The sequence below is a fragment of the Lycorma delicatula genome, chromosome 10, assembly GCF_047948215.1.
Source record: "Lycorma delicatula isolate Av1 chromosome 10, ASM4794821v1, whole genome shotgun sequence".
NCBI classification, from domain to species: domain Eukaryota; kingdom Metazoa; phylum Arthropoda; class Insecta; order Hemiptera; family Fulgoridae; genus Lycorma; species Lycorma delicatula.
Window position 1 is genome coordinate 5,734,291 of NC_134464.1, and position 12,517 is coordinate 5,746,807.

At 31.3% G+C, this 12,517-nt stretch overlaps 1 protein-coding gene across 2 annotated transcripts in view; it reads right to left on the reverse strand.

Moving 5' to 3' along the window:
• Positions 1-12,517, reverse strand: part of LOC142331019 (uncharacterized) — a 316,345-nt gene that overhangs the window by 81,695 nt on the left and 222,133 nt on the right. For both annotated transcript variants that reach the window (XM_075376587.1, XM_075376588.1), the window contains exons 27-28: positions 6,428-6,576; positions 1,001-1,139 (exon numbers count right to left, since the gene is read on the reverse strand). In XM_075376587.1, coding sequence (XP_075232702.1) covers positions 1,001-1,139; positions 6,428-6,576 — 288 coding nt within the window. The remainder of the gene's footprint in view (positions 1-1,000; positions 1,140-6,427; positions 6,577-12,517) is intronic.

The window sequence follows — 12,517 nt, forward strand, 5'->3', positions numbered from 1 at the left end:
AAATGGTAATAAGCACATAAACCTTTCTGCTTTCCTAAGAAGGGGTTTAATTTTTCTTACTGGTAAATGGACGTGAGCATTATATAATAAAAGCAAAATAATATTATATCTGCACTTCTGATTTGCTTGCCACATCGATTACAGTAGAAGCTAATTCAACACTCCTGCTGTATCCAGGTAACTGATGGCAACTATCACCTCATCTGTCTTAATCTGCTTTTTTTCTGATTATGTTTCTTGTTCTAGACATTTTGCTCAACTATGTTAATGTATTTACACCTCTAACGATTAATTAAAAGTATTATATAAACTATTGAAACTCATCAATATGTAATATAATTTTAATATTGGGGAATGATTTTTATGACTTTTTACAACCAGGAATTTTGTTACATAAATACCATTAGTTACATAATCTACATCTGTATTTTAGTGCACTAACCGTTTAATTTCACTTTAGTGCAAATGTAGTAGCTTGAGCATGTGCATGGAATGATCCAAGCAGATCCCAGCTGATCTTTAGGATAACTTGAATAACAAATTCTTCATACAAAAGGGATAAACCTTGCTCATCTAAACATAGTATATCCCTCAGATATTACTAAAAATTGACATTTTTATATTCTACGAATTTCTTAATTATGGAATTTATCAGGAAACATCAAGGATATACTACATAATCTCCTATGATATTGTATTGGCTATCTTGAGAATGTTCTGGTGATATGGTTTCCCTCAATAAACTGATTTCCTCTCCTTCTGTCCTTCCAATATCATTATTCTTGATCCCTTTTGACTGCTACACTAGCTTTGTCCCGTTTGTTGCCTAAGCTAACTTAATGGAGAATGGTAGAATAGAAATTCTGTCCACTGGTTTCTCTCAGAACTCTGTTCCCTACGTGGTTGAAAAAAGAAATTAAAGCTCAGCATCTTTCAGGTAAAGCTGAGTTTTCTACTACTTTTCAATCTGAATTTAAGTAAATTATATAAACATACATACCTTTCCTACATAATCATTAGCATCGCCTTCAAGAGTTACATGCACACCTTTTGACATGAACGCACAAAAACTCTGACCAGCAGAACCCTTCAAAAATATATTAATACTTTTTGCAGGTAACCCTTCATCACCGTGCTTCCTACAAAAAATAAATAAAATAAAAAACAACACTATAATTATAACTGTTAAAATGATATTTCAGTGTTATTAAATAAATTATAAAATAATAACATGCCATTCGTTATTATGGAAATCAAAATGTTAAACAACTCTCTGCCACATGAGAATAAAGTATAACATTTTTTAATGAAAACTGTTGTGAAAGCAACAAAAAATCAGTATTAATCACCTAATACAGTCAAGTCATTATAACTTGACAATGTTTTCTTTTGATTTAGAGGGCTGATCAGTGGAATTCTATCAAATAATAACCATCCTAAATAAATTATATTTGATCTTGTATACATATGCCATTCATAAAATCTTGTCATTACTTGACAACAAAATACAATTTAATTTTGCGTATGATTTTCACTATTAGTGTCTGTCTTATTACATTGAGTATATTTATTATTTGAACATGTGTAGTACATGTACATCTTAATGTTTTTATTTGTATAATTTTTAATAAATATTTTAAATCATTTCACTGACACTTTTAAAATATTGTGATAAAGTTATTTCAAACTAGGCAGAATAACAACTGAAAAATATAAAATCTGGAACTTACACTCACTTTATTTTTTAAGATACATAAAGTATCATAAAAAATAAAAATAAAATCAAATAGTTATATTATGTTCACAAATGAATTGAGATTATTTATTCATGAATGTACATTCGTATGTTCACGAATGAATCATTTAATATGTTTCATTCATGAACATCAACTGACAATCTGACAATGGTTATATTGAAATAGTTTTTACCAATTCTTATTTTTAAAATAAGATTTGGTTAAACGCCACTATAAAGGAAGGAAACATCTAGAGCAGGGGTTCTCAATTTTTTGTGGTGCAGGTCCATTTGAGATTGCAAAAAATTGCGGTGGCACAATCAGATTAAAAAATAAATAAATAAAAAAGTATTATGTCCTTTATTTTACATACATTTTGTAACAAATATTTACTATAATATATTACGCATTTATTATAAAAGTCGAATTAGTGTGATTTTTGACACTATTTTTGACATTTGCTAATTTCTCATAGTTGGGAGTGCAAGATCAAAATCCTAATTGTAAACAACCATCAAGGCTGGCGTTAGTAAGCTGAGATCTGATTTTTGATTTTATAATATTCATGGTGGAAAATAATGATTTGCACAAATATGTGGAACCAAAACAGGATTTGATTTTATAGGCTCCTTTTTTATTTCCTTGTAGGAAGTAAAGGAAGTATTCCTTATTTTATCGCGAAAAATTTCAAGTTTTCAGATTTCAAAGGAAAAATCCATTTTGACCATCCCTGAATCCATTTTGATGAGTTTCGGTGTGACGTCTGTGCATATATATCTCTCATAACTCAAAAATGAATGTGGAAATTTTGGATTTAGGACTGTTGTAACATGTAGTTGTGCACCGCCCCTTTCGATTGCAATTGACTGGATCAAAAGTGTTAAAAAAAGCCCAAAATATTTGGATTTTGGACTTTTCTTTACTGCAGTAATAAGCCCTCAGTGAGAGCTTTTCAATGATATATCAAGTAGTACTTTATTTGGCTTTGAATGCTTTTATAGAGCAATCGTTTCAGTTAAATGTTTATTTTTCCCTGGAGATCCAGGTTTAAGCTGTTCAATTTTTCACATATGTCAGTTAAAAAAGCAAAGTCCTTTAAAATAAGAAATTTCTTAATTTTTTCCAAAAGATCAAAAAGTCAGGCAGAAACAAAAACAAGAATAATAAAAATAAGAAACAAAAAAATAATAATAAACGACCGTGCAAGTAGCAAACGTACAAAAATAAATTACATTTTTAAATAAATAAATCAAATAACAAAAATGAATATTATATTGATTAAAAAAATTTTTATTGCAGACATTTTAGCAGTCTTTATATGTGTGTATTTTTAACTTTGTTTTTATATTAATAATTTAAGTTTTGTTAAAAAATATCAAATTATGTCTGCTATTTTCAGAATATATAGTAATTATAAAATTTATTATTATTAAATTAATAATTATTATTTTACTAACAACAAATAATAATTACTTTTGAAAGTTAACCTCAAATCTTCAACTAATTAAAATTTATGTACAGAATAGATATTATTAAGAGTAAATAAATAAGTTTATATGAACAACAATATTTACAATATAAAATATTAATCATGTCAGCCTCTTATGAGAAAACTCAGCTAACATATATACAAACTGTTTAACAGCTTACTTAATTATATTTATGTTTTTCGTGGGACGGTGTGCGAGGACATGTTAAAATTTTACTCTTATTTTTTTCCCTAATCGCGTAAAAGAAGTATAATTTAAAAAAAAACAAACACAAAGACAGCATGTCATGACAACAGTATAAGATTACAACAATAGCATGTGGTGACAACTAATACAATAACTACTAATATATCAAAGACGTCGATGAAGGTATGATTATATTAGGCAGTCAATGTAGCCAGTTTAGTGAATTTCTCACTAGCAAAATTTTAAAAACTTAAGTAACTTTTTAATTATTTTCTTTAATTTTAAAATTTAATTTTTTTCATTATTTCAACACTTTGTTGCAGGTGCATGTAAACAGCTCTGAGGGCGCATGTGCACCTGCGGACACAAGGTTGAGAACCCCTGATCTAGATTATGTATAAAACAAATGGAGAACTGAGGTTTTTTATATACAGTGTGTTCGGAAAGTTGCTGTGCAGTATGCTTTAGAATTATGTGGTGCATTTTGTTCTTTCAACGTTACGTCGGTTACGCTATGGGTTCGTTGGGCATTGTTCAGTAATAAACCAAGATGTCGATTGTTGAGTTGTGACTGAACGTGCTTAGTTTCATGTTTTTTTTTGTTTATCGAAATCAATAGTTAGAAGAAACGTAATGGTTCTTTTAGTAGAGGAATGCATTTTTTGTGTTGAACATGTCTTTTGTGAAGGCGACAAGATTTAGCGAGGCATAAGTTTTCTTAAAAGTTTCATAGTATTCCCTTTCCTCATCGCAATGCAGTTTAAACTTTTTTTAAACAAAAGATTTCAGATAACAGGCTCTGTTGAAGATGCTGGTTGAAATGAAAGACCACCTAGACTAAACATACAGAAGCTGCTTTATATTTCGTATGCTATGGCCAAAAGTCCATCAAAGTCAATGAGTGAGTTAGCACAGCAGCATAATATCAGATTTGCAACCGTACATAAAGTTGTAAGAAAAGAACTGAAACTTTTCCCTTACAAAGTAATCTGCATTCAAGAATGTAACCTACAGATTATGCCAAAAGACTAAATTACTGACGACGGTTTAAATATTTTATCGACCAAAATTACCTAAGTGTCCTAGACATTATGTTTTTTACAGATGAAGCGTGGTTTCATTCGGGATGATATATTAATTCACAAAATAGACGACTGATCAACAACTAACCTTCATGAATTACACAAAGCAAAAATTGGAGTCTGGGTCAGTGTGAGTAGAACGTGCAAAGCGGGTCCAATCTTTTTTGAAAATACAGTTAATAGTGACCATTATTGTGCTGTATTAATAAACTTTACTAGTAAGTTAACTGAAGTGGAAATCAATCACAGTTTGTTCCAACAAGATGCTGCCATAATAGCGTTCACAGCTAACAGGTCAATGATTTTTTTTACAAAGTGTCTTCGGTGAACAAATCATTTTGAGGAGTTTGTGGCCTGCATGATTGCCTAATCTGACTCACCCAGATTACTTTATACAGGGAGCTGTATTAATTTCCAAACAGACTGTATATGTGTTACGGCTAAAAGAACAAAATACATAAATCTCTTACAAAAACTTATATAGAATAGACAATGAAATGGCAAAAAAGTAAAATATATTATTAATTGCTTATATAGTTGAAATCACGGTTAAATAGTAACTAACTGTCATTTCATGTATTAATATTTTAGGTTAATACGTACCGATCCGAATAAAAAATTTATTTATTTTGTTTAATCGAATATAAATTGAATGCTGAATTATATGATATCATATAGCATCCTTTTATTAGATTCTCATATACTGCCGTTATTGTGTAAGGATTAAATTAAAAAATTAGTATATAAATAAAAGAACATTTTTTTAACAATTGCTTAGTCAATAATATAGCAACCGTCATGATACTTTTAAATTACTTTTATTGTGATCTCTGAAGGGAATACATCTATCTTTTAACTAAAACTAATAGAAGTTAAATTGAATAAAGCAGCACTTTTATTGAAAGTTTTATTAAAAGGCACCTTTAAAGGATATAAACAATTTTTTAAGAGTAAAAAAATAACCTTAGAATTCAGAAACTCAGCAAATTTCTTCTTTAGTAAAAATAAACAGAAGCAGGAAGAAAAGTTTAGTTTAACATCAAGAATAGATAAAAGAAAAAGCAACAACAGAACAAAGTAAAAGGCATTAATAGCTGACAGAATTGTAATACAAAGAAATAATTATATAACTAAACAAAAAAAAAATAAGTTAAATAAAAAGAAACGGTTGAACCATAACATTAAGGGTGGGGTGGGATTAGGCAGGGTGAGTTGGAGGATCCATCCCGAAAAATTGTATTTTCTTTTTGATTATTCATTATTTAAAAATCTGAAAGTAATTAACAGAGAAACTAATATGACTGGTTACATATATTTATTTACAATGTAAAAATTATTTGTACAAAAAAAAGTTTTTAAACAAAATTTTGAAATTCAATGACTTTTCTATTATTTTTAGAGAATTATTTTTACTTAGTAAATATACTACTTCAGTCAATCAGGTATTTCTAAAAATATAATGCAGGAGATCTTTCAAAGAAGAGATTCATAACGAAGAAAAATGTATTGGAGGAAATTTTTATATAATAGTATTTAATATTTATATTATAATAATCGATATGTTATTTTTTTTAAATAAAATTCTTTAGATGACCACCAGTCTGCTGGAGGCACTTAATAAATCTGTTGTATTGTTCACCAATTACTTTCTACATCTTATAAGAATTTTATCAGTTTAATGGTAATTAAAGTTGAAAAGTTTTAGGGAAAACATTAAACATATTTACATCTGCAAATATTTGCCTTTAAAGATTATGAACAGAAACAAATTTTTTTTCTCTTCTTTTTTATTCCATAAATCTATTTTTAAATTTACTAACAGTTCACCTGATTAAGGAGCAAAAGATTTTAATATTAAAAAATAATTAATTTAAAGCTACAATAAGTGTATTTTACAATAAAACTGAGTGTAGAGAAAGAAATTTAAACTTACATTGCAATATGGTAACTGAGAGTTGAAGCAAATGCTCTGCACTCATTATTAATAATAAGATTAATATCTACTTGCTTTATCTCCCCGTTGATAACAGGTAATGCCTCAGTAATTAATTGATTGTCCAACCGCTTCTCCAGTTGGAAATCCTAAAAAAGAAAAAAATACACTAATGTAGTTCATAAAGAAAACCGATTATATTAAGTCAGGAAAAGAAAAAGGTTACCTATATTAATAATTATAAAATATTATATAATATCAACCGTGAAAGATCTTTTAAGAAATATTTCACCGGCTGAACCAAGCAACACCAGAGTTCAGAGAAGGCAGAATTCACATATAGTAAGCTGCCACTTAGAAGATAACATGCAATCGGAAGCACTGGAATGTCCCAGCACTACACATACGAACAAGAAAAATACAAAGTCCAAAATCAAACCAAAGCAAATTACCTAAATTTCCACACACAATGCAAACTTGCTCATGCAGACTGGTAAGTTAAAAATAATTGACCTAATGGAAAGACACAAAATTCTCATCATGGGTCTGCAGGAAATAAGAAACACTGACCAGGGCACCATGGAATCTCAAGAAGATAGGTTCTACAAAGGTATACCTGGGAAGAGTGATGAATAATGTCTGACAGTTTGGAATAGGCTTTTCAGTTAAACAGCCACAAAATAATAAACTCCAAACAAGAATTCAAGTCACAATCCCCAAGAAGCTCAACACTCACCCTAAAAGCATCTAATAAAGCTACATTATAATAAACGCCCATGGACCCACTAATAAAAATAACTCTCCAAAAGACCGTAAAGAAACAGAAAAGTTCTGGGATCTACTCTACCTGACTGTAAATAACATCCCCAAAAACCATGTTAAACAATTAATCGGAGACTACAATGCTCAACTAGGCAGAGAAAGAAAATACTGCAACATCATCAGAAAATGAGAACTACCAGATCAATGGACAACAGTTCTCAACAATCAGCTACACAAAAAAAGGGGACAAAACAGACCCTAACAATTACAGGGGAATCTCACTTCTAGACAAAATTCTTTCAAGAATCATCCTCAACAGGATCAATCCACAACTCGAGAAAAAACTAGGAGAATACCAGGGAGGTTTCAGATCGTGAATGATCTGTCCAGACCAGATCACGAGTCTCAAGCTAATAATGGGTTAGTTACAACAGGAAAAGAAACAGAGACATGGTGATAACATTTTAGATTTCAAGAAAGCTTATGACCGTATCCACAGAGAATTCCTACTAAAAATTTTAAGACACCTCGGACTATATATCAAATTATTAAACATGATAAAACTGATCCTCACAAACACTAAGTCAAAGGTAAAATTCAGAGATAAGCTTTAGGAACCTTTTGATATTAAAACAGGACTGTGCAAAGGTGATGGGCTCTCACTGCTATTATTCAACTGCGCTCTAGGAATAGTAATGAGGGAATTGTTAAAAAAAATACCCCCAAAAGTAAAAATAGGCCGAAAAATCAAAACAAACTGTCTTGGTTTCGCTGACAACTTGGCACTGCTAACAAACAACATCAATGAAGCTAAATCACAGATATTAGCACTTCAAAATATTGTGAAAACTGGGCTCAAAATTTAATTTGAAAAGACAGGAATTATGCCCCAAAAACCAAGACAATTAAAAGAAGTAAACCTAAATAATAATAAAATCAAAACTGTAACCTAAATACCTCAGAGAAATAGTAACAAACAACCTAAAAGAAAAAAACCTCAATCCAAAACTAGCTAAAGCTCAAAAATGTACTTGGTACACTTACAATTGCCTATCAATAAACGCACTGTCTATCAATAAATGCAAAAGTAACACATAGTGTGTTATTTTTGCATTCTGTGTATACTACACAGTTATAAAACCATAAGCCACTTATGCAGCAAATACAGTTCTAATTGAATAAACAATCAAAGACAGAAAAACTTCAGAAAATCGAAAGAAGAATTGGAAGGATCTGCATCAATAAAATGTACCAGAAAGATGAGCAGTGGTAGACTGCGCCCAACAAAGTCATGTACAAAGAATTGGAACCCATCACTGATACTATGCATAAGAGGAGACTAAAATTCTTTGGACGTATTATGAGGATGCAAGATTCAAGACTTTTGAAATAACTAGTACAATACATTCTCGAGTTGAAAAATACTAAGCCAGGAATCAGATGGATCAGAGAATAAAAGAGGATCTGAAGGAAATTGGTCTTACGCTAGTAGATACCACAGATAACATAAAATTAAACAAGAAAATCAAGACCAAAAACACTCACTTCACACTCACAAGATGAACATTTCCAACACTAGAAAGGACACAAAGATCAGAACATATGAAAAAGTACTAGTTCTAGTGACATTCATCATTATCTAAGAGTCATTAATGGCGATGAAACAGTTGATCTAAGTACAGTGAGTAGGTGGGCAGTAAACTTTTATACTTCAGAAGCTGAGAAATGAATATTGAGGAGGAACCTCACATGGTCAACCAGTTTCTGTAACTGATGAAAAACACCAAAAGGAGATAGATGAATTGATTCAATTTAACTATCGCATCACACAACAATGTATCACCACTCAGATAACCAAACTGAAAGAACAAGTAGAACACGTTTTGCATGAGTGGACTACTGTATAATCTATTTGTGGAGGATGCCAAGCAAACTCACAGAAAAGAACAAACAATAACAAAAGGAATGTTGTGAACAAATTCTGAAACACTATTGTGACGAGGGAGGTGACTTCCTTTTTAATATTCTGATGTCTGCTGATGAGAGAGACAGACAAAACTTATATACATCATTACAGTCCAGAAGAAACATGAAATAATAGTGTCAGTATATGAAATACTGACACTGCGGTTCACCACAATCAAAAAAATTCAAAACAATTCTCTGCAAAAAAAATTCTCTTTTGACAGTGTTCTGAGATTCCAAACACATGTACATGTCTGACTGCTTGGTTGACTGTATGATGGGTTCAGTGTGTTCTGTATGACTCTTAAACATGTTAAAATACCTTAAAAGATGTCATGTTTAACAACCCACAGAGCTGATAATTCTGCAACACAATAATGCTTGACCATACACATTGTGTGGAACTGTGAGGTTCTTGTGAAGTTGAAATTTTATCATACTCTACACCATCTATACTCACCAGATTTGGGACCCAACAATTTTCATCTCTTTCTACAATAAAATAGAGATAACAAGGGGTATCTTTTCTCCACGGATGATGAACTGAAGGACATAGTGAAATCATGGATTAAGGAAAGACTACCAACATTCTTCATTGATGGAATGAGAAAACGGTATAGCTGTGAATGGTAACAAAGTAAAAAATAAAAAAAAAGTTTTTACAGTACATAAAATGTACTTTTATGCCATATTTTTTCATCTGACAATCTCTTTTTGTCTGCACGTAATGAGCAACTGTGCATTATATTTCAGCCATTCACTTAGAATTATTTTTCCTGAAGGAATTTTTTTTTTTAAATGAGGCCATTTAAAAAAAGGCTCATTTTACCTCTACCTCTTTATTGAAAATTTTTAAGTATAACAATTTTTTTTAATAGGGTTCTACATTTGTTAATCAGGAACTTTTAATAAAATTAAAAGTTACAGATTAATAAATGTAATCCATCCAAAGTAATCAGATAAAAACTTTACTGATAATGAGGTACATAATGGGAAAAAAATTAATTCTAGAATAAAAATTGTGAATTTCACATATTAAATGTTACTCTAAATTTAAAAAAAAAAATCATTAGGTGGTTACTGTAGATAAAATGAGGCAGTTTTTCAAATTTCCCCATATGTAAAAAAAAAGATGAAGAGAAATCTACACATATCAAAGAAGGAAATCGCTGGAAGCATGAACTGTAATTCAATTTCAATCTGTTTTAAAAAGGAGGACATTCTTAATTCAGTCTTTTGTTTTCTATTTTTACATTTTACATTAAATAATTGATGACAATGATTTATTTTGTGAAGAACAAGTACCTCCAGCAGTGGAACACAATCGGAAGAGCAAGTTTTACAAAATACTTAAATGGAAGATTTTTAAAACAAAAAATGCATAATCTAAGTCATTAAACTAAATATGAATTTACTTTTCATTTTTTTTGCAGTCATCGTGGTTTAATGTTGTATTATAATAAACCTTGATGTCACTATGATATTTAAGTTATTTATTTAGGAAAAATCAAATTAATTACCTGGAAAACTTCAGGTAAAAAAAAGAAAACATTCCTTCATTCCAGAGCATGCACACATTCACTGTTATCTGCTTACTTTGTCTTTCTGCATACCTATCCTTATTTTTATAATGATAACAATTTTTTTCTTTTCATTTCTCACAAATACATTTTTTCATATGGCCACTATATTTTTTTGTAATCAAAATAGTATTACTTTTTTAAATTTTTTGTGTGATTTTATTTTAGTCAGTTTACCATGAGATCAACAGGAAAAAAGAGCAGAGAAAATTTGTTGTTTCCTTTAATCTGTAAGTCTGCTACACTGAAAATATTCAGTCACAGGTATTCACGTGATAACTAGCAAAATGAGTACATAAGAAACTAATTTATAACTACACTTTTAGATAAAATTTTTTTTTTTTTTTTTTTAAACTGATTTCATACTATTGGTTTTCAGCAATGTAAACTGCTATATGATGTCAAGTATATATCAATGGTGTAATAATTTTAAATTAAATTAATTCACCACCAAGTGCTATTACTTTGCATATGAGAAACAAGTTTTGTTTTGAATAATAAATATACGAGGGTTATTTTTTTTTCAAGGTCCGATCGGTCACAAAATTAAAACCACAGTGAAAATAAAAAATTTTTTATTTGTAACAAGTACTTACATAGTTACACTATTTTTCTACATAGTCGCCACTCCGATTTAGACATCTGTCGTAGCGTTGTACCAACTTTCCAATAACCTCGTCATAGAACGGAGCCACCTGTGTTTTCAGCAGTGTTTCTACGCTGGTCTGCAGCTCGATGTCTGTGCCAAAATGTTGTCCTCCTAGCCGGTGTTTCATGTGAGCAAAGAGGTAAAAATCGGATGGAGCCAAGTCCGGGCTGTATGGTGGGTGATGAAACACTTCCTGACGAAAACGCTGCAGGAGCTTCTTTGTTACAGCTGCAGTGTGCGGCCGAGCATTGCCATGGAGAAAGACAATACCTGATGTCAACATTCCTCTCCGCTTATTCTGAATTGCCCTTCGTAGACGTTGAAGAGTCACGCAGTATGAGGTTGCAGTGATGGTCGTGCCATGTTCCATGAATTCCACCAAGAGAACTCCATTCCAGTCCCAGAACACAGTAGCCATACACTTCCTGCTGGAGAAGGTTCGCTTGAACTTCTTTGGTTTACTGGGAGAATGAGAAAGCATCCGCTGTTTGGATTGTTTTTTTGTTTCTTCAGTTTCGAAATGGACCCGTGTCTCGTCCCCTGTGACAATTTTGTTCAAAAATCTTCTCCTTCATTATGGTAGCGCTGGAGAAACATTAGGGAAGCATCCATTCTCATTTTTTGTGATTGTCGGACAGCATCTTGGGTACCCATCTTGCACATAGTTTGCGGTACTGAAGTCTCTCTCTCACAATGGTGTAGAGAGCTGACCTTGAAATTTCAGGAAAAGAATCACTCAATACAGAAATTGTGAACCGATGATTTTCTCGAATTGCCTCATTCACTAGCTCAATGAGATCATCGGTTGACACACGCTTCCTTCCCTGACCGCCTGCATCATGAACATCTGCAGGTCCTACTTTAAAGTTCCTGCACCATTGTCGCACTTTGCTGTCATTCATTGAAGTTTCACTGTACACATTACTTATTTGTTTATGAATTTCAGCTGCATTACACCTCTCAGCCTGAAGAAATCGAATTACCGCATGTACTTCACACTTGGGGGGAGATATTATTGTTGTAGACATGTTTAGGTGCTAGCAGCGTGTTCAGAACTAAACGAAGTGATGCAGCGTGATTGAAGGCCATACTAGAGACGCTGTGCAACACATATGTGCAAAGGTTCATCTGATT